This window comes from Podarcis muralis, chromosome 2 (genome assembly GCF_964188315.1).
Source record: "Podarcis muralis chromosome 2, rPodMur119.hap1.1, whole genome shotgun sequence".
Classification (NCBI taxonomy): domain Eukaryota; kingdom Metazoa; phylum Chordata; class Lepidosauria; order Squamata; family Lacertidae; genus Podarcis; species Podarcis muralis.
Window position 1 is genome coordinate 103,544,525 of NC_135656.1, and position 21,502 is coordinate 103,566,026.

Below are 21,502 nucleotides of genomic sequence, written 5' to 3' on the forward strand. Positions count from 1 at the left end.
ACAAGTGGGGCTTGCCACAGAATGTTGGACTGTGGTGAGTTGGTCCTGTGCAGCTTTTGGCCAGATAGCTGTGTCCTTTTCCGTTCCCCCAGCTTCCTGTTATTTTACTCCAACAGATACTTAGTGGTTTCTGCCCATGGAACATGCTCAGCCCTCATCGGGGTCCTCACCCCTTGGGCTTATTTTCTTTCTGTCCTTCTTTCTTTCTTTCTCTCTCTCTCTCTCTCTCTCTCTCTCTCTCTCTCTCTCTCTCTCTCTTCACACCCACCCACACCCTGCAAGCCTTGGTGTTTTCCAAAGCCTGGGGTTACATGGATGATGTGCATGGATGATGTTATTCTTATGTTTTGGCTGCGTCAATTTTGATACTCAGTGAATTCACTATTAGTAGATAGGACTTTATGGGCAAGGAAACTGAGTTGTTTACCTGCTGTCCCTTAAGATGTGCTTCAACCTCAGTTTGAAGGCATCTGAAGGCAGCCCTGTATCGGGAAATTTTTAATGTCTAATGTTTTACCATTTTTTATGTGCTGTAAGCCGCCCAGAGTGGGAAACCCAGCCAGATTGGTAGGGTATAAGTACAACAACAACAACATTTTGAGCTGTAATTTTTATTACCTGTACCCCTTTAATCTTTCCTGTTGTTGTCTAAATGTTTACTACGCAGGCAAATAAAGAGAACCTTAACTAGTTGCCATGAATTTCACTCTGGGCAAAATGCTGATGCTGATTGCATTCTTCTTTGTGGGTATCTTTTCAACCATCTTTAACAGGCGGTATTCCCACTGGACTTTACTGTTGTTCAGGATCATGATCAGGTAAGTGTTTACCTAGGGAGATATATGGGGTGACTTGTAATGCCTTGGTCAAAGAGAGGCGAGCATCAGTGTCAGGGAACTGCCATCAGTGCCGGAGGGAGAGAGTAAGCTCCAAAGGGATCCCAGAGAGCGTCCCGGGATTGGGAGAGGCAGCCCATCTTCTGGGGAACGGAATCAGCTTAGCTCCAGTGGAGAAGGGGGGCAGATGGGGGAATCAGAGAGGGGGTCACATGACTCCTTGCCGGGGACCAGCGGGGGGAGGAAGGGTGCTCCGCTGTCTACGCCCTCCTTGCGCAGAAGGCTTCCGCGCAGGGAAAGTAGGAGGAGACTGGGTGTGAAAGAACTTCTTTGTTGGAAGAAGTTTAAGAAACGCCCACTGATGGATTCTGCCAGCGATTGAGACAGCCACGGGTGAGTGGCTGTCCGGACAGAAAAGGTTCACTTAGGCAACCCAGCCAGGTGTTGGCACCGGCTTACGCACGAGCAACCCCAAAACCATTACAATCAGCATGCATGGTCTTACATAAAACCTGGATGAGAGACCACACAGGAGTCCCTCATCCTTGGCTCTGAATCCTACCCCTACCCCTTGCCTTGGGGAATGTATTTCAGAGAAGAAAAGGCTAAGGAGTGAACCCTACACAAGTGTGGAGTCCCTAAGATGGTTGGATGGTGCTTTGCATGTCTCCTCCCAGCAACTCTTGCAGCCAAACATATTGCTCTGCTTTCCTTTGGACCACATCGGCGAGGCTGAGAGGAGGGTCTTGTTGACTGGGCAGCCCAGGACCTCTGTACACTCTGCCCAGGTCTGTTGCCTCAGGGATGTCACTTTGGTGCTGCTAACATAGTGGTTGGACTTCACCCCCAGAGGCACACTCCATTGTCTCTCGACGCAGACAGATGCCAAAAACTATGGCTTATTAGAAATTTGCCATCATCTTTGGGCAGAACAGTAAACATATGAACTAGAGAAGGGATTCTTTAACTGTGATTCCTCTATTGTAGGGGTTTGGACCAGATGACCTTCCAACTCAATTCCATATTGGTACAGGAAGTACAAGTTAGGCCGGTTGGCATTTTAATGCAAACCAAAACTAATTTCTCCTCGTGGTAGAGTTAGGCGGCTCCTTCCGCTCCTCGCTTTAACTGGAAGTGCTTCCTCTGAAGAACCACCAGTCTCTTCATCTTGCTTCTCTCTGTGCTTTTAGGTGCAAGCGTCTGAAGAGGGGCGTGAAGGTGAAATTCGTTGAACATGAGGGCTACAGGTTCTGTTATTTCTGCCGAGGGAAACCGGGCTCCCAGCCATCAGTGCTGATGCTTCATGGCTTTTCATTCAACAAAGATATGTGGCTAGACACCATCAAAGTAGGTTTCCATTTTTCCAATCGGGCAACTTTCATGTCTCTTTTGTGCCTTCCCTGAGACTGTTGGAAATGACCAAACGTACCCAACTTTTACACCTTCAGCATTTCACTTGGGGCATTCCCCCGCCTCCCTCAAGCCATTGTCGAAAAGGCAAGAGTTTGCCTGGTGAGACGTAAAGTGTGAGCAGCAGCCCTAAGGACACACAGCAGCCTCATCTTTCTGTAGTGCAGGGGCTGGGGGCATCATGTGGCCCTCCAGATGCTGTTGGACTCCAACTCCCATCAGCACCAGCCACAATAGCCAATGGAATGGGTGAGAGGAACGTTACTCCAGCAACATCTGGAGGAGCCATAGTTTCCCTACCTCTGATGCAATGTGTTAAGATGCCATAGGTAAAGGTAAAGGGACCCCTGTCCATTAGGTCCAGTTGTGGACAACTCTGGGGTTGCGGCGCTCATCTTGCTTTATTGGCCGAGGGAGCCAGCGTACAGCTTCCGGGTCATGTGGCCAGCATGACTAAGCCGCTTCTGGCGAACCAGAGCAGTGCACGGAAACGACGTTTACCTCCCCGCCGGAGCGGTGCCTATTTATCTACTTGCACTTTGACGTGCTTTCAAACTGCTAGGTTGGCAGGAGTAGGGACCAAGCAACCTGGATCAAAATTGTGGAAGTACAGCTGTGAGGCCAGGCTTGTTGGTCTAGAAAAGGGAGCCAATTTAAAGACTATCTGCAGAAATACTGTAAAATTAATGAATGTTAAAATGATGTTGGATTGAAAATAAGTGGCGTTGGCAAATAAGAGTAATAAGAATATGTAAATATGGATTGATAATGGATGAAAATATATTGTTATAATAGGTTAAGATCAAAAGTTAAGATAAATGAAAGAAGGCTAGGATTTCCTGAATCAATTATATAAATGGGAATACAAAAAGGGGAGGTGTGAGGAAGTCAAGAAAATAAGCAAATGAGCCTATAAGTTTTGAAAATTGGATTTGTTTTTAAATTTTTTTCTTTTTTCTTTTTAGCTATTTTGTCTTTCTTGGTTTTTGCATGTATTTTCTATCTGTATTTTTTCTTAGCTTTTCTATATTTTCTATGTTCTTTCTTTAACAGTGTAATTTTTTGTTTGTAATTTTCTTATTTTGTAAATTTACATGTATTCTTTGAAAAAAACCTAATAAATATCTTATTAAAAAAAAAATAGAAAAGGGAGCCAAGCTAGTGTCCCCCAGCTGCTATTGGGCTACAACTCCTGCAGGCCCCATGGCCAATAGTCAAGGATGGTCCCATAAGCCATGTGCTTGGCCACTGTGAGAACAGCATGCTGGACTAGATGTTCCCTTCTAATGTTCCTGTGATGGGAGTTGTAATCCAGTAACAACCTGGCTGCTCCTGGGTTGGGAGAGGAGTGATTGTTGCATTAGATTTAAAGTCTGGCATTCAGCTGCCCAACTACCCCATGCTCCAGGGGGGAAAAGGGACCATATCATAAAGAGGGAGTGGATGACCAAGTGGTAAATCTTATTGTTTGCATGATCTTGCACCTCAGGCATTGCAGCTCTGCCTTTTAAACTTAATCCTATCTACCCACTCCATAATACACTCAAAAATTTTCTCACTGTATATGTTTCTTTATACCATAGGCTAAAGAAGGGCGTAATGGTATTTATTTGGGCACATCAACCACTCCACCCCTTTGATAATGACCAGCCCAATTATGGTTGCTTTGAATTCTCGGTCTCATTTCCGATGCCGTCTTTCCCCAGCTCTTTCCTAAGGACCTCCACGTGGTCTGCCTTGACATGCCAGGCCACGGAGAAACCACTCGCCTCTTGGCAGAAAGTTACACAGCAGTTAACCAAGCGAAAATGATACACCAGGTAAGGCTGGCAAGCAAGTGGTTCTGGACTGGTAAGGGCGTCACCGTCGCTGATCGATGAAATATGGAGATTGCCTTGGCTCCGATTGCTTAAGCTGGAGCCAAGGAGCTGGTTTTGCAATCGCTCACCAGCAGGGTGCATTGCAGTTTTCCCATTCCTGCGGAAGGCGCGACGTCTCCTGGGCTCAGCTTTCCTTGAGAACCTTCCTGCTCCACAGCCTCGGCTGACTATTATTTTAAAGAGAATCCAAAGTAGGAATGATTGGCGGCAGCTAGGGACTTGCTTGGGAAATTCCCTTTGCATGGCGAGTTCCCGCCCCCACCAGGTGGAAATAATGATGCACGACACAATTATTAAGGTTAATGGGCTAAAAAAGACCACAGCTTTATTGGTTACAGGTGATGAGCGGTATTGGCTTAGGCATTGGTCCTAACCGACTATATCCGACTCCAGCCCGTCTGCTTGAAGTCCAGGAAGGGTTAACCACCAGTAGGGGGAGTCCTGCTGATGCACATCAACTAGGAACTTCCCCGGGTCACCGATAGGGGGCGTGCCTTAGGCCCTCACCTCCTTAGGCTTCGGATAGGGACACGCCCCCCGGAATCCTTTATCGGACTACCCTTCCATGTGGGGGGCAGGTGATGGTGTTACCTCCCCTCTTCCATCTACAGAACTATACCAATGCCTAATCACCAATACCAAGAAAGTTGTGACGATTTGCTACAAGGTAGGCGAAAACCAAGCGGCTGGTGCCAATTTGCCAAGTGGAAAAATTCCTACCAGGCCCCTCAACGGCGACCAACCAAGGTCCATAGCAAGGTCAAAGACAAAACCTTAAAGGGCGAGAGAGTGGGAAAGCCAAACAGCTGTGGAGCGGCAAAGAGGGAGATCCCCAGCCGCGTCCTGCCTTAAATAGGGCAGGCCATGCCCCCAGAGCCAGCCGATTGGCTGGCCAGGTGGTGACACGGCCGGGAATCCCCCCAATCGCGTGGGAGCTGGGCTCCAGCCACTGCGCGTGTGGTAGGGCCGTGAAGCCCACAGCCCCACCTCTGCTGAAGGGCAGAAGTGACTAAACTGGTAAGGACACCTTTAACATCCAGCTTAACCTCATGCTTCTTCTTTCAGTTTGTTGAGTGCATTGGCCTGAACCAAAAGCCTTTCCACCTGGTTGGCATGTCCATGGGCGGAACAATTGCTGGTATTTATGCGGCTCAGTATCCATCTGATATCTCTCGCTTGTCTCTCCTTTGCCCACCTGGTGAGTGTCTGAGGCAGGGGTGGGGAATGTCAGACCTGGGGACCAGATGCAACCCCACCTCCAACAACCCCTCGGCCTCTCTATTTCATCCTCCAAACTCCCCCCAGGTCACAACCCTCTCACCAACCTTGCTTTGCATCCCAGATTCCTGGCTGCAATTTGTCCTTGAACACCGATGATTGCCTCTTGCTTGTCTGACTGAAGGACAGAGAGGACTGTGTGTGTGTGTATATGGAAACTAGCCCTATACAGTGGTACCTCAGGTTACATACGCTTCAGGTTACAGACTCTGCTAACTCAGAAATAGTGCTTCAGGTTAAGAACTTTGCTTCAGGATGAGAACAGAAATCGTGCTCCGGCAGCGCAGCGGCAGCAGGAGGCCCCATTAGCTAAAGTGGTGCTTCAGGTTAAGAACAGTTTCAGGTTAAGAACGGACCTCCAGAACGAATTAAGTACTTAACCTGAGGTACCACTGTACTATTAAAGCACATTCTTCCCCTCAAAGAATCCTGGGCACTGCAGTTTATCCCTCACAGAGTTCCCACTCCCAGCAACACATAACAAACTACCAAGCCCAGAATTATCTGAGCTGGAAAAATGTGCTTTGAATGTGTTCAAAAGGTACAGTGGTACCTCGGGTTACAGACGCTTCAGGTTATGCGTTTTCAGGTTATGGACGCGCCAAAACCCGGAAGTACCAGAACGGATTACTTCTGGGTTTTGGCCACCACGCTTTGCACATGCGCAGAAGCGCCAAATCGCGTCATGCACATGCGCAGACGCAGCACTGCAGGTTGAGAACGTACCTCCCGCACAGATCACATTTGCAAACCGAGGTTCCACTGTACAGTGTTTCGTTCTCAGTGCTGCTCAGAGAGTAGTTTCTCTTCACAGACAGACACAGTGGTACCTCGGTTTTCGAACGTAATCCACTCTGGAAGACTGTTCGACTTCTGAAACATTCAAAAACCGAAGCACAAAGGGAGGTCTGCAGATTTAATTGAGAAACACTCAACGAAAGCCGTTTGACTTCTGAGGTGCTTTCGAAAACCGAGGTACCACTGTATACAAATATATACAATATACGGGGAGGAACCTAACCCATACATTCTTACATAAATTTGAAATTATTATCCTAACGCATACGCAAATATCAATAGCATACCACATTTGGCAACTGTGCTAGGACTATTGAGGTAGCCACCAGCAATATTCCTTGCTCCATTAGCTCACTCCAGTCCCAACTTCTATTCCAGCTGTTACCAACTTGGCCTTGCAGATATTTGCTGCACTACAACTCCCATCAGCCCTTGCCAGCATGCTCTTACTGCCTGGGGCTGATGGGAGTTGTGGTCCAACAACATCTAGATGGGGTCAGGTTGGCAAAGGCTATTGCGGACTTCCAGCACTGTTCTGTGGTTCCAGATCTCCCATTTATAGCAACCGGTTGACCAGTAACTACATTTCTAAGCCGCACATTTTCTCCGAACTCTTTAGGCCTACGGAATGCAGCAGATAATGAGTTCATCAAACGTTTGAAGGAGCTGCGGAAATCTACCAACTCACACAGCAACCCTCTGGTTCCTTTGACCGTAAAACAGGGAGAAAGTTTGCTCAGACTTGGCTTATACCATCCCAGCAGTACAAACATGCAGGTGAAGAGGTAGCGCCCTGAAAAATTGTAGGACTCTGGCCTAATAGTTTGGAACAATGTCCCAGACCTTGGCAAGCTTGTCCACCTGCCTGTCTTCTGCAGCATGTGGTGGTACAGGCAGGAGAGGCACGAGATGAAATCTGAAACAGAAGGTTGGGTAAATAGACTGAGTTTGGTGAACTTGCAACTTTTCATTTGCCAGGGATTCTTAAGCTCAGTTGCTTAGAGCGTGGTGTTGTTAATGCCAAGGTTGCAGGTTCGATCCCTGTATGGGACAGCTGCATATTACTGAATTGCAGGGGGTTGGGCTAGTGTCAGGGTTTGGGGAATCAGCTCCCCCCCCCCCCCCGTGGCTGTAAATGAGCAGATCAAACGAAATGAATTCTTACCAGTTAGTTTCTTTAATAAACACAGCAAAGGGCAAAAGAAAGCATCTAACCAGAATGGCAGTGCTCCCAGTAAAGGTCACTCCCCCTTCCGTCCATGTTAATCCACGTCACTCCCACATTTTGTAATCTGAGTCTGTAGTCTCTGCGCTTTCTAAGCTGACACTTTCTGAGCTCTCCGTGTCTTTGGGGAAGGGGTGTGTGTGTGGATACTATCCAGAGACTGTGAATCTGTTAACTCTCTCTCTTCTAGTTTTTCTTCTGCTAGCTGTTCCCCATCCTGTAATTCCCAGCTTCTGCCTTCTGCACTATGCCCTTCTGCAAACCACGGTTCCAAATCTATACTGTCCTCCTACTCCTGGGAAGATTCAGGATCAGGGGAGGGGGAAGGGGGAAGCTCCCACCATTCTTCCTCGGTGCAGCCCTCCTCAGCACGGTCCCTGACTGGTAGATGATCCTCAGGGTCTCTTCCAACTCCACAATTCTATGAATCTATGATTTTTAGCTGTGATTGCTGTATTGCAGAAAGTTGGACGACTTCTTCTTCTTCTTCTTCTTCTTCTTCTTCTTCTTCATTCTACCTCACCCATCTAGCTGGGCTGCCCCAGCCACTCTAGGCCACCCTTGGGATCCCTCACAAGACTACATTTCTATGCTTCTAATTAGGAGAGAGCTCCCACAAGGAACTGCCCTGGAAACTTCATCCACCTATTCATTATATAGTGCCATCAATCTGCATGATGCTTTACAGAGGATTGGTCTCTGCCTGAAGAGCATAAGACAATATAAACAGCGAAATGGCAGGAAAAGGGGGCAAGTGCAGTCGGACTTAAAAGTTGCATGTGTTGAGGTTTGGCTTGGAACACGCGGAAGCTGCCTTATTTTGGTCAGACTATTTGAAGAGGCCCGTAGTGAGACCATTGATCTCCTGCTGGTGAGGCTGGCTGACCTCCTGGAAAAGCAAAATTTTGACCTTTTCCTGTTAGGCAAAGATCATAAGACGACCCAGATGATCACCAGATTCTGTGTACAGATCTGTAGACACAGACCATCCCTTGACCCAAACTAGTTCGTTAAGAAAATCCCCAAACTCAGTTCCATGGGTGACTCTGGGTCATGTCTCTGTGGTAGCTTAGTTTTAAGTGTCTTATCGCATTTATAAATTTTAAATTTCTTGTTGTACATTGTTTTAAATGTTTGCTTTCCTCCTGGGATTGTACCCCCAAGTGTGTTTTATAAGCTGGTCTCCGAACGTAAACAATTATCTATCTATCTATCTGGTCAGACCATTGGTGCGTGTAGCTCAGTTTTGTGTACAGGGGTTGCCAGCCTTTCCAGACCTTCTTACTTTTCTTTTTTTTCTTTTCTTTGTCCCCTTAGCTCCTAAAGGGCTATCTGGAAGACAGGAGGCCACACAAGTCTTTCTTCTTAAAATGTAAGTTCAATAGCATTGCCTACGCTCTGCCTGGGGAATTTCACAGAGGCTGATCCTGGTTTCCTGTCAATATGCTAGATGGAACAAAGATATGCAGCCTAGCCCAGCTGTTGCCTTGTGTTCTGTTTTTTAAAAATATATTTAAATGTTATTAACATATAAAACACATACATATACATTTACACAATACACATACACAACACACTACCTTATTTTCATAACATAAAACATACCTACGTTACTATATAATACCTACCTATGCTATACATATCAACATACCTACACTCCTACCCCACACGGACACCCACCAAGTGACTTGACTTCCAGCCGTTCTTGTTACGCTACTTTATTTTTCCAACTAGCTTAAACGCATTTCATTATTTCTTTAATCTCTTATTCTATCTTGACTTTACTCTCCTTTCACTCTAATCATTTTCTGGATTCACTCAATATCTGTCAGAAGTTCTACTTTTTCCACATAAATTTTGATGTATTCCTTAAAGGTAGCCCACTCCTTATTCACTTTTTGTACCATATCTCCTCTTATCCTCCCTGTTAGTTCGGCAATATGGAAGCGGTTGTCTTGAGGCAGCAGATTTGCTGCTTGAAGCAGTCTGGCTGCACCTAGGCTCAGCTTAGCTCGCATCCGCACCATACAGTTAAAGAACTCTTGTACCATGTTTAACAGTCAGGGGAAACTCCTGGGAACTGCAGTTTGTTAAGGATGCTGAGAGTTGTAGGTCTGTGAAGTCAGTAGAGGGTGGTGTCCTTTAGGATAAGTAGAGTGTTAGGCAGGAGGCCAACAGTAGGTGGCGCCAGAGCCAGCCAATCAACTAATTCTAGTTTTGCCACCTTCCCTCCTCCCTGCTTGAGTTCTGCAAGGACAGTGCTAAGACTTAAGGTGAAGGAAGCTGATAGCAGGTGCCACCCTCTGGACTGGTTGTAAGGAAGAAGGCAGATTTGTCATGAAAAACAGAGTTAGGTTCCTTTTTTACCTTTATCAGAGCATTTTCAAGAAAGACCAAATGACACAATTAATTTAATCAGTTCTATATCTGTAATTCAATAACGTCTTTATCCTTGGTTCTTCAGAGCCCAACCATCTGGTTCTCATTCATACTTCAGACATTCATGTCCATCCATATCGGCATTCAGACCCATCAAACATACTAAATATATAAGCAATTATAAAATGAGATCACATTTGATTCTCACAGACCATTCCTGTGACTTAAAAACATCTTAGTAAATCACATATATTCTGTAAGAGATTCAGCATATCCCTGAACATTCGGAACATGCATGTTGTTGTTTGATAGTTTGGGGAGCTTGAAACCAACTGTATTGAAAGAATACCTTTAATATTACCATAACATCAGTGCCCCACTTGCTGTAATCGACCAGTTCCCACTGCACCCTTAACAAACTACAGTTCCCAGGATTCCGTAAGGGGAAGCCATGGCTGTGAAAGTGGCCTAAGAGTTCGTTAAATGTATAGTGTGAATGTGGCCTTGCGCAGAGGCAGATTTAGGGCAGTGCAACCGGTTCTGCCACGCCGGGTGCCAAGCCTAGGGGGCGCTGCAGGGCATCACAACTATGACGTAGTTAATTGAGCAGAACAGAAGGTGAGAGGTGTGGGGCGGGGATTTTGACCTTGTACAGGGCTCTACTGAAATCTGAAAGACCAAAATCTGTCCCACCTTGCGCATTTGTAAATAAACCCAAATATTACAATAATAATAATAGTAATAATAATATTTATTTATACCCCGCCCATCTGGCTGGGTTGCCCCAGCCACTCTGGGCGGCTTCCAACATATATGAAAGCATAATGAAACATCAAACAATAACAATCTGATCCAATATAAAAAGTAGCAATAACTTTAAAATAAACAACTTCATATCAAACAAAGCAACATTCAACAATCCATCAGAATCAGTGAACAGTAAAACTACACATCAGCAAATAATAATTAAACAGTTTGCACTTATCAACCACAATGAAGAATTACCGTACTTTTCCATGCATAATACTAGGCTTTTTTACGTGAAAGTAATGTTTAAAAAGGGACACGGGTGGCGCTGTGGGTAAAACCTCAGTGCCTAGGACTTGCCGATCGTATGGTCGGCGGTTCGAATCCCCGCGGCGGGGTGAGCTCCCATCGTTCGGTCCCAGCGCCTGCCAACCTAGCAGTTCGAAAGCACAATTAAGTGCAAGTAGATAAATAGGTACCGTTTCTAGCGGGAAGGTAAACGGCGTTCCGTGTGCTGCTCTGGTGCCGGTTTGGCAGAGCAGCTTCATCACGCTGGCCACGTGACCCGGAAGTGTCTGTGGACAGCACTGGCTCCTGGCCTCTAGATTGAGATGAGCGCACAACCCTAGAGTCTGTCAAGACTGGCCCGTACGGGCAGGGGTACCTTTACCTTTACCTTTAATGTTTAAAAATTGGGGTCGTCTTATACACGGTTAGTGCTGAGGAGGGACGGGTGATTTGTTGCTGCTGCGAGCCGGAGATTGTCAGGTGGCAGTGCATGTGATTGGTGGCTGTGGAAATGGCTTTTTTAAATTTGCTGTTGCAAAACAAAACAAAAACAAAAAAAAGCCATACGTCTCCAGATGTCATTAATACTCCAACTTCCATCAGCCTCAGCTAGCACAGCCAGTGGTAAGGGATAATAGGAACTGTAGTCCAGCAACAGCTGTGGGGAGAAGGGGGCACAGGGTCTTCAGGCCTGCTGACTTTAGGCACTCCTTTGCTTTGTCACAGAAAAGTGTCAGGACTGCATCACATAATCACATTTTATGTCTGTAGCAATCTCTAAAGAAGGGTGCTTATCTGCATTTTCCCGCCAACAATAAACAGACCAGGGGAGCAATGCACCCAGCTTTAAGATACGACACACTTTTTCATGTGTGGGGCTGGCCCTGTGTTTCTAAGAAGACATGCAAAGTGACCCTCTGATGATTCAAAATGGTTTGAACGTGGTTATTGGGCTTCTGGGGTTTCTCTTCTGCTGCAAAACAGACGCACACCTAACTTCAGGGCAACAAGCCTGGAAATGCTCAAGTGTAAAACAACCACCGAAACAGGCCTCACTCTGCTTCTTTCTTGGAAAAGGCTTTTTAGACATGTCCAGTAAGGAGTCCAGGTACCACTTGCATGACAGCATGAGCAAGATCAGGGCTCCAGCGCAAATCATCTGGGGAAGGGAGGACAAGGTAAGCTAACTGGTTAAATCAGCAATGGTACACTGGGCTAAAGATTTAGGTCATCATATTGACATGACCTCATGGGGGGAAACTGTGGAGAGTGGATATGAAATTTACAGCCCATTTTAAAGGAAAATTTTTATGAAAACGATATACAGGTGGTATTTAATGCCAAATAAATTAGCAAAGATGTATGGACTGTGTCCAATAAATTCTGGAAGTGTAAGCATAAGGAATGGACAAAGCAAGCTGTATTTGTAGGTAGAGTTAGACAGATGTAACAAATTGAGAGAACTGTTCATGAAATGGTCCTGAACTGGTCTCCTGCAGTGTGCTTCGGTAATAATAATGATAATTTATGATTTATTATTGATTAGAGTATTTGTGTGAGATTGTACAGGAAAAATACGGAATAACAGATACAATCTTGCTTAAAATGTATATAGGAAGTGCAGTGTAAGCGATGGAAGTCAATCAATGAAATTTTATTATTATTCTCATATTGAGATATTTGTAGAATAAATTTGGAAGAAACTCTTCCAACTTTTCTTCTTCTTTTCTCTTTATTTTTTCTTCTTCTTTTATCTTCTTTTATCTTTTGTTCCTTTTTTCTTATATATGTGCTTATTTGAAATATATATGTATGTATGTATGTATTTGCAATATTCTGCTTATATTTTGTAACAATTATGTTAAATAAATAAAAAATTATTTAAAAAAAATAAATTGAAACAATGCACACATTGTTTTGTTGTTTAGGTGATGGATCCTTCCGGGGCAGAAATGTTAGCCAAAGCCATCCCTTCCTCCCAAGTACACATGCTGGAGAAATGTGGACATTTCATCACTCTCGATAGACCCAGGAAACTGTCAAAACTACTTCTGGAATTCCACTATTTAGTCTGTGGCACAGCGGAGAATAAGAAGATGGCGTAAACCACGCCAAGGATGGTACCTCAGAAAGGACAATGTGGACACGACATTTTGAATGTCTGTGAATGTCCCCCCCCCCCCCGCATTTTTCACAACAAAAGGTTTATGGAATATGATATATGGGCTCTCCACAGGGCCTAAACAGAACTGAGGAATTTGCATGCTTCACTTTCCATGTCGCAACTTGTAATTAGGTCACGTCGGTGGGGAGAAACCAACCAACTTGTGGGTATTAGATTTCAGATTGCGATCCTATCTAGGGGCGAGCCCCATTGAATGCACTGGAAGATATTTATAAGTAAACAAGTGAAGGGTTGCACCAGATGGCTGCAATGTTATGCATACTTAACTGGGAATAAGTTCTCTTGAACTCGATGGGTGTAACACTGCAGAAAAAGCACTGAAACTGTGGAAGATAAAATAGGCCTCCTCAATCTAAGGAAGAATGTTTTGAAATACAGTGGTACCTCGGGTTACGTACGCTTCAGGTTACATAAGCTTCAGGTTACAGACTCCGCTAACCCAGAAATAGTGCTTCAGGTTAAGAACTTTTCTTCAGGATGAGAACAGAAATCGTGCTCCGGCGGAGCGGCAGCAGCAGGAGGCCCCATTAGCTAAAGTGGTGCTTCAGGTTAAGAACAGTTTCAGGTTAAGAACGGACCTCCGGAACGAATTAAGTACTTAACCTGAGGTAACACTGTATGGTGAAATCATCTAAGGTACATGGCATTTTTGAACACTTCCCCCCATTTTAAAACTGAACTGTATCCACATATGAAATCTTTGCTTAATTTTGACCTGTTGCCAGCAAGTCACCCAGCCACCTCCTATGAATATTTGACTTATGCATCAGAGCAGGAGAACGCATTAGATAAAGGTGAGTCCCAGGGTGAAAAAACTGGGGTTGGTCAGAGGCAAAGCTGGGTCTCTGCAAGATGGCATGATTTGAAGCAAGGACCCTTGAAGTGCTTTGTGGTGCTTTGATGATGCAGATATTTTAAAAATGCTGCAGACAAGCATCTCCTAAAAGTGAACGTACCTGTCATTCACCCAAAGGTCCCAGAGTGGGTTACAACAATTAAAGCACAAACAAGTTACAGAAATGAGGTGAGTCCTAAAAATATGTATCTTGGGTGTTAAAAGCCAGGGTAAAGTGGTGTGTCTTCAGCATTCACCAAAACCTATACAGTGGTACCTTGGTTCTCAAACTTAATCTGTTCTGGAAGTCCGTTCCAAAACCAAAGCATTCCAAAACCAAGGCGCTCTTTCCCATAGAAAGTCATGCAAAATGGATTAATCCGTTCCAGCAATTTAACATGAATTTTGCTATCTAACGAGACCATTGATCCATAAAATGAAAGCAATAAACAAGGTACACAAAGTCACACAAGCAATCAATCAATCAGTAGCTGAACTGGGTTCCACACAGTCACAAAAACAAAAAAAAGCTGCAAAATAAACATGCAAAATAAATAGCAAAAATAGACGGACCTCAGTGTAACACTCAAAACGGAAGTGAGACACTCAAATCGTCAGCGTAACACTCAAAAAGGAGCATGTTCAGCTTCAGAAAATCGTTCGCAAAGCGGAACACTTACTTCAGGGTTTGCAGTGTTTGGGTTCCAAGTTGTTTGAGTACCAAGGTGTTGAGAACCAAGGTACCACTGTATAATGAAGATGCCAGACACAACGCTGTTCTACAACATAGGGGCTTCCACAGAGAATGCCTTCTCCTGGACTACAACTACACTGTCTGAGGAGCCATTAGCGTCCCCTTTGCTGAACATAACACCTGAGGGGATCTGTAGGGAAGGAGGCAGGCTTTCAGGTGTTTAGGACCATGTCAGGGTCAGATGATGGGGAAGGGGGACCAAACACCAGAACAGAGGGAGCGCTCCTCTGTGACGGACAGGCCCAGCCAATCAGAGAGAATGCTTGTACCTGGAAATCAAATCCTCCTTAGCTCCCACCAGCAAATCAATGTTAAAAATTTCTAGCACAAAAGCTCCTGGATCTACCGTATTTTTCGCACTATAGGACACACTTTTTCCCCTCCAAAAATGAAGGGGAAATGTGTGCGTGTCCTATGGTGCGAATGCAGGCTTTCGCTGAAGCCTGGAGAGCGAGAGGGGTCGGTGCGCACCGACCCCTCTCGCTCTCCAGGCTTCAGGAGAGCCCCACCGCCAGCCCCACAAGCTCGGGGGACAGCAGGGAGGCGGAATCCCGCCATCCCGCTGTCCCCCGACTTGGTTAGAAGGCTGGCGGGGGGGGGGAGAAGCCTGCTCCTCCCCGTCGCCAGCCCCGCAAACTCGGGGGACAGCGGGAGAGGCGCAGCACTGCCAAAGGGATGGATGATATTGATAAGCAAAGAAAAGCCAGGAGAGGGCACCAAGCGCCAAGAAAATGTCCCCAAGAAATGTCTGGTTTTAAGTTATTTTTTACTGACCACGCCTGCAGATTCCCTGCTTTGTTACGACCTCAGCTCTTAGGGTTGGGGCTGGCATGTGGGTAGCAGAGCCAGCCGGCCCATGAGGTGATGTGAGGCAGTCTCCTCGGTCAGCAGACCTGGCCTCCTCCACATGTGCTCATCTGCCGCTGCAGCCACCTCCTCCATGTCCAGCCACTGTCTCCATGTGCACCCAACCTCCTCCCCTGTGCACCGCCTCCTCCTCTGTGCATGCGTGCACATTGTGACACCAGCACTTTCAATTGCTGCTGCCTTTCCATGGAGCCCTGTTTGTGGGCATCACAGAGGCCTCTGTTTGAAAGGTTGCCTGGTCCACGTGGGGACGCGGGTGGCGCTGTGGGTAAAAGCCTCAGCGCCTAGGGCTTGCCGATCGAAAGGTCGGTGGTTTGAATCCCCCGTGGCGGGGTGCGCTCCCACTGCTCGGTCCCAGCGCCTGCCAACCTAGCAGTTCGAAAGCACCCCCGGGTGCAAGTAGATAAATAGGGACCGCTTACCAGCGGGAAGCGGCGTTCTGTGTGCTGCGCTGGCTCACCAGATGCAGCTTTGTCACGCTGGCCATGTGACCCGGAAGTGTCTCCGGACAGCGCTGGCCCCTGGCCTCTTAAGTGAGATGGGCGCACAACCCCAGAGTCTGTCAAGACTGGCCCGTACGGGCAGGGGTACCTTTACCTTTTACTGGTCCACGTCTGGTTTCAAGAACCATAAGAACAGACAGCGGGGGGCGTTGAACCATTAGCACCTAGACATCAGATCAAGCAGGCACAAAGGGCAGCCACAGGCCCCATCCATACTACACATTTAAAGCAGTATCATACCACTTTGTTTGTTTATTGGTTTTCACATATTACATTACAATACAAGTGTACCATAGCCAACACCATTTCCTCCCCATCCCCCCATACATTTACATTTATACTTCCTCAATCCATCATATTATTCTTTTCTCCTTCCTCCCACTTCCCTCCACCCCCACTCGATTTCCTCCACATTACACAATTTACAATAATCTTTGCATTCTACAGTCTTCTCAAATCATCTATATATTTTTATTATCTTTCCTTACTAATTTTTCTTCCATCCAATACTTCACATTTTAATCTAGGCATATTAGCGTATCTTTTTGGGGGCAATATTTTGCCATATATTCGTCAAAACATTTCCACTCCTTTTTAAATTTTTGATTCGACTGATTTCTTATTACAGCAGTTAATTTTGCCAAAATTAAATATTCATTTAGTTTACAAATCCATTCCTCCTTTGTGGGTATAGTTTGTGACTTCCACCTAGCAGCAATCTGTAAGCCAGCCTTTTCCTGAAGTTCTTTTTGCTCTTGTTCTTGCATATTTTTTACAATACGTTTTGTCTTTTCCATATTCGTTTTAAAGCCAGACACCTTGCCAAAGTCATATATTATCTTTATTGCTTTAGCAATACTGGCTTCTGGTTCTTCTGTTGTTAACAAAATATCATCCGCAAAGCCCCTGATCTTAAAAACCTCTTTTCCCAATGTTATTCCTATAATCTCTTTGTCTTTCCTTATTTCCGACAGCAATATTTCTAATGTCAATATAAAAAGTAAAGGTGAGAGGACACCCTTGTCTGGTGCCCTTCTCCACTGGAAAGCATTCTGTCCTGACACTATTAATTATTAGACTAGCCTTCTGCTTCTCGTAAATCGCATTTATACCTCGTATCATACCACTTTGAACAGCCATGGCTTCCCCCTCCCCACAAATCCTGAGAACTGTATTTGTGGCGGGTGCTGAGAATTGTCTGGAGACCTCTATTCCCCTCACAAAGCTACAATTCCCAGAGTTCCCTGGGAAGAGCGGTTGACTCTTAAATCACTCTGTGGATTGTAGGTCTGTGAAGGGAATGGAGGAGTCTCCAATTTCCCCCACCCTTAACAAATTACACATATCAGGAATCCTTTGGGGAAAGCCATGAATGCTCAGTGGCATGAGAGGCAAAAGGGGTCTCCGTCTTCCCCGCAATGGTGAGATATGTTGTCAATTCATAAATTTGCATCTATACATAGAAAATAGCACATGCAAGTTGTATGTTTATCTACTTCCTCCAGTGGCTTTGCCACTCTTCAGGCGAACAGCACAAAGCAGTTTAATATAAATGCTAAATCAAGTGAGCAACACTTATTGCTACATAATAATGCCTGCCAAGGAATTGCTTTGGGTGAGATCACTCTTCAATGGGTTGCATCACCAATGAATAAATTTAGCTTATATGTAAATCCGGCACTGGATGTCAGCAGATGGCTGCTCTGACAAATAATCTTACTGGGATTCCTGTGCCAGGAGACAACTGCTTCTGCTTCCTGGGGCTGATGGATCTTGTCATCAGAAGGCAACTACAGGCCAGTTAGACCTGATGGGGGTTACCACATATGACGAAAATGCAGGCCTTATTTTAACAGATTATTCTCCTTTTTCCAAACCATGGGGAAAAGAACATAGCTGATTTTGTCAAATACTACTGCCTCTACTACATAGGTCACCTAGAGCCATGTTCTTCAATCTTGGGTCCCCAGATGTTGTCCATGGTGAAATAAATGTATTTGTTGCAGGATTTGATCCTAGAAAAGAAAAAGAAAAACCATAATATTGAGTAACTGAGTCTGGATAATTCAGGAAACTGCAACAGCAGTTAAAAGATCAAGTGTCTGTCTCTGAGCAGGGCAAATACTTTAAGCCAAGCGGCCTCAACCCCGGGGGCTTCCAGATGTTTTTGACTACAGTGCCAAAACATTAGGAAGTCATCTGGCTGGAAAAGGCTACAAGCTCACCCCACCCCAGTCTTTGTGTGTGTTTCCATCATCTGAAGAAAAGTGCTTTTGTAGGTATGTTTATGCTATAGTGATGAACAGTGGCTGCTACTTCTCAGAATATTTATTTTAAGAAATGCAGGGAGAGCTATGTATCAGCAGTATGATAAGGTGTGTTCCAGGGTGATCTCTGCTTTGGGCAACCTGGTATTTTGGAGAGCAAATTTGGTTCATTATTTCATTCATTTTGACTATTGGGATCCACTATCTATTTGTTGGATCTGCACTGGCTTTGACTATGCATTCATTCACATGGTTTTTTATTTTGTTACCCATGTTAATTTTCTAATCTTTTCCCCTTGATGGGGACAAACCCCCTGTGCTGGCAATTTCTGTAAAATAATCTAGACTTGACGGCCTAAGCTTTATTTAAAGAGAGCCTGAAAGCAATTAAGAAGTTCAATATGTTAGTCAAATAATTTGTGACAAGGTGCATACTCTGGTAACTCGTGTTCTATTGAGCAAAACTGGAATATTGGCTAATTGCTAATTAGAGTGAGCAGCTGCCTAGCCCTCATAATTAAACTATAACCCTCTCGGGGAAGCATTGGTGACTTGAATCTTTGCCAGTGGCTGTATCCTGGGCAATACTGTCTCAATCTGGTAGTAAGTATTATATTTCTCAGTTACTTTGACTGGAAATAAACTTTGGTGTACATGAGTGGGTTGTTTCAGATGTATTGTTGTAAGAGTCTAATTTTGCTTGCCTCTTGTTTCTGCTTGAAGTGGTTGTATAGCTATGGATTTTTTAATTCTTTAATATGCATGATAAAGCAGGTAATACTTGTTTACAAGCAGCTAGATCTCATCCACTCATGGTTTTGTTTCCCTATAGGAGCAGGCATTTTAGAACAGAGTATTTTAAGACGCATTGTTATTTTGTCTAAAGCAGGGATGGGAAACCTGTGGCTTTCCATATGTTGTTGGACTTCAGCTAGTGTTTTCAGAAGATTTAGTTTTATCATACAGCAAAGCATTTCAGGAGCAAAATCTGAAATCTTTGTGAACAATGTTTTGCTAATACGCACAGCTTTTTTCCAGCTGGAACTCAGTGGAACTCAGTTCTGGCACCCATTCTAAGAGGACAAGGGAGGTGTTCATGGTGAGTTCCGGCACGCCTTTTTCTAGAAAAATAGCACTGCAAATACGTTTGTTGTATGATGGGGTAGGTTTTAAGAACAGTAGATTTATAGGCATCCTAGAAATTGAAATGCTGACTGATTTAAATTATTTTGATGACAAAACATGAGTGTTCAGGTTTCTTTGAATGCACTGTATACTTGGAAGCAACTTTTCTGTTGTGTGTAAAGTGCACTAGGATCTAAAACAAATATGGTAAAGTTTTGGTCTATACAGATGGTTATTACAGTGGTACCTTAGTTCTCAAATGCCTTGGTACTCAAACAACTTGGAACTCAAACACTGTAAACCTGGAAGGAAGTGTTCCAGTTTGCACACTTTCTTCGGGAGCCAAACGTGCTCCGTTTTGAGTGTTACGCTTCTGATTTGAGTGCCACACTTCTGTTTTGAGTGTTACGCTGAGGTCTGTCTGTTTTTGCTATTTATTTTGGGTTTTTGTTTTTGCGGCTCTTCTTTTGTTGTTTTTGTGACTGTGTGGAACCCAGTTCAGCTACTGATTGATTGATTGACTGACTGATTGCGTGACTGCAGTACATTGTTTATTGCTTTCATTTTATGGATCAATGGTCTTGTTAAATAGCAAAATTTATGTTAAATTGCTGTTTTAGAGGTTGATTTTAAAAGTCTGGAACGGATTAATCCGTTTTGCATTACTTTCTATGGGAAAGTGCACCTTGGTTTTGGAACGCTTTGGTTTTGGAACCGACTTCCGGAATGGATTAAGTTTGAGAACCAAGGTACCACTGTACTTCTTTTTTTTCTTAAAAGAAGAAAGTAGATCTAAGTGTAATCCAAAACATAGTTACTCAGAAATAAGTCCATTTGGGTCCAGTGAGGCTTACTCCAAGGTAAGTGGGCATAGGATGGCACCTTAGTCTGACTGGTGGCCCTCCAGATGTTGGCCTCCAACTCCCAAAAGCCCCCCTCCAGCATGGCCAGTGCCAAGGAATGATGGGAGTTGGAGTCCCACAACCATCTCCCTCAGGAAGTTGTGGACTCTCCTTCCTTGGAGGTTTTTAAGCAGAAGATGGATGGCCATCTATCAAGGGTGCTTTAGCTGAAATTCCTACACTGCAAGGGGTTGGACTAAATGACCCCTGGCGTCTCTTCCAACACTACAATTCTATGATTCTATAAACATCTGGAGGGCAACAGCATCTTCATCCCTAGTACAGGCCCTGGTAATAAAATAGTTACACCCTACAACATGGGACATGTTTGCCTCCATTGGAAAAGGTGGGTACCGCAACACATGTGCTATGAACATGAATGAATCACAGGGAAGAATAGCAAGGGCGGCCTTGCTTCTTGCAAGAGGACATCATATTGTAAGGAAAGGGTTTGCCTACATTGGAAAAGGTGGGTACAGCAACACATGTGCTATGAACATGAATGAATCACAGGGAAGAATATCAAGGGCGCCTTTGCTTCTTGCAACAGGCCATTGTATTGCAAGGAAAGGGTGGGAAATCTGTGACTCTTCAGATGTTGTTGTAATGCAATTCCCACTATCCCTGATCCATTTCCAGAAACTTTGAGCAACATGTCAACGGTGCTTTATTTTGACAACACCTCTAGGAAGTAGTTTCCTTCCAGTGGATCCGGACAACAAGCTGAAACACGGCAGGACAGAGTTAGTGATTATTAGAAGTCCCTGTGAGTGCTGTCACAAAAAGCCCTGATTTAACAATTATGGCTTCATGGGAACTGTAGTTTGTTAAGGGTGCTGAGAGTTGTCAGGAGATGCTTCACAGAGCCACAATTCCTGGCACCCTTAGCATATTACAGTTCCCAGGATTCTTTAGGGGAAGCCATGACTGTTAAAATGGTATAAGTGTGCTTTAAATGTATGGCGTGGATGTGACCTCACTTACTTTTAATCCAGTTTTGTTAAAAATGGTACAGTGGTACCTCAGGTTAAGTACTTAATTCGTTCCGGAGGTCCGTACTTAACCTGAAACTGTTCTTAACCTGAGGTACCACTTTAGCTAATGGGGCCTCCTGCTGCTGCCGCACCGCCGGAGCACAATTTCTGTTCTCATCCTGAAGCAAAGTTCTTAACCCGAGGTAATATTTCTGGGTTAACGGAGTCTGTAACCTGAAGCGTATGTAA

At 44.8% G+C, this 21,502-nt stretch overlaps 1 protein-coding gene across 1 annotated transcript; it reads left to right on the plus strand.

Annotated features, from left to right (window-relative positions):
* Window positions 1–696: 696 nt before the first annotated feature.
* On the plus strand, window positions 697–13,142 carry LOC114592779 (monoacylglycerol lipase ABHD6-like). The gene is made up of 8 exons (XM_028721052.2): window positions 697–818; window positions 2,027–2,183; window positions 3,953–4,066; window positions 5,192–5,324; window positions 6,822–6,979; window positions 8,745–8,799; window positions 11,919–12,019; window positions 12,770–13,142. Exons 1-8 carry the CDS (start codon window positions 697–699, stop codon window positions 12,944–12,946), a joined length of 1,017 nt encoding a protein of 338 aa, XP_028576885.2. The 3' UTR covers window positions 12,947–13,142.
* The last annotated feature ends 8,360 nt before the right edge of the window (window positions 13,143–21,502 follow it).

What these genes read in the sequence shown, in the direction of transcription:
- LOC114592779 (XM_028721052.2), top strand. Translation starts at nt 697, where the DNA reads ATGAATTTCACTCTGGGCAAAATGCTGATGCTGATTGCATTCTTCTTT. An exon ending in TGTGGCTAGACACCATCAAA is followed by an intron (nt 2,184 to 3,952) that starts GTAGGTTTCCAT and finishes GTCTTTCCCCAG; the next exon opens with CTCTTTCCTAAGGACCTCCA. An exon ending in CCAGCAGTACAAACATGCAG is followed by an intron (nt 6,980 to 8,744) that starts GTGAAGAGGTAG and finishes TTGTCCCCTTAG; the next exon opens with CTCCTAAAGGGCTATCTGGA.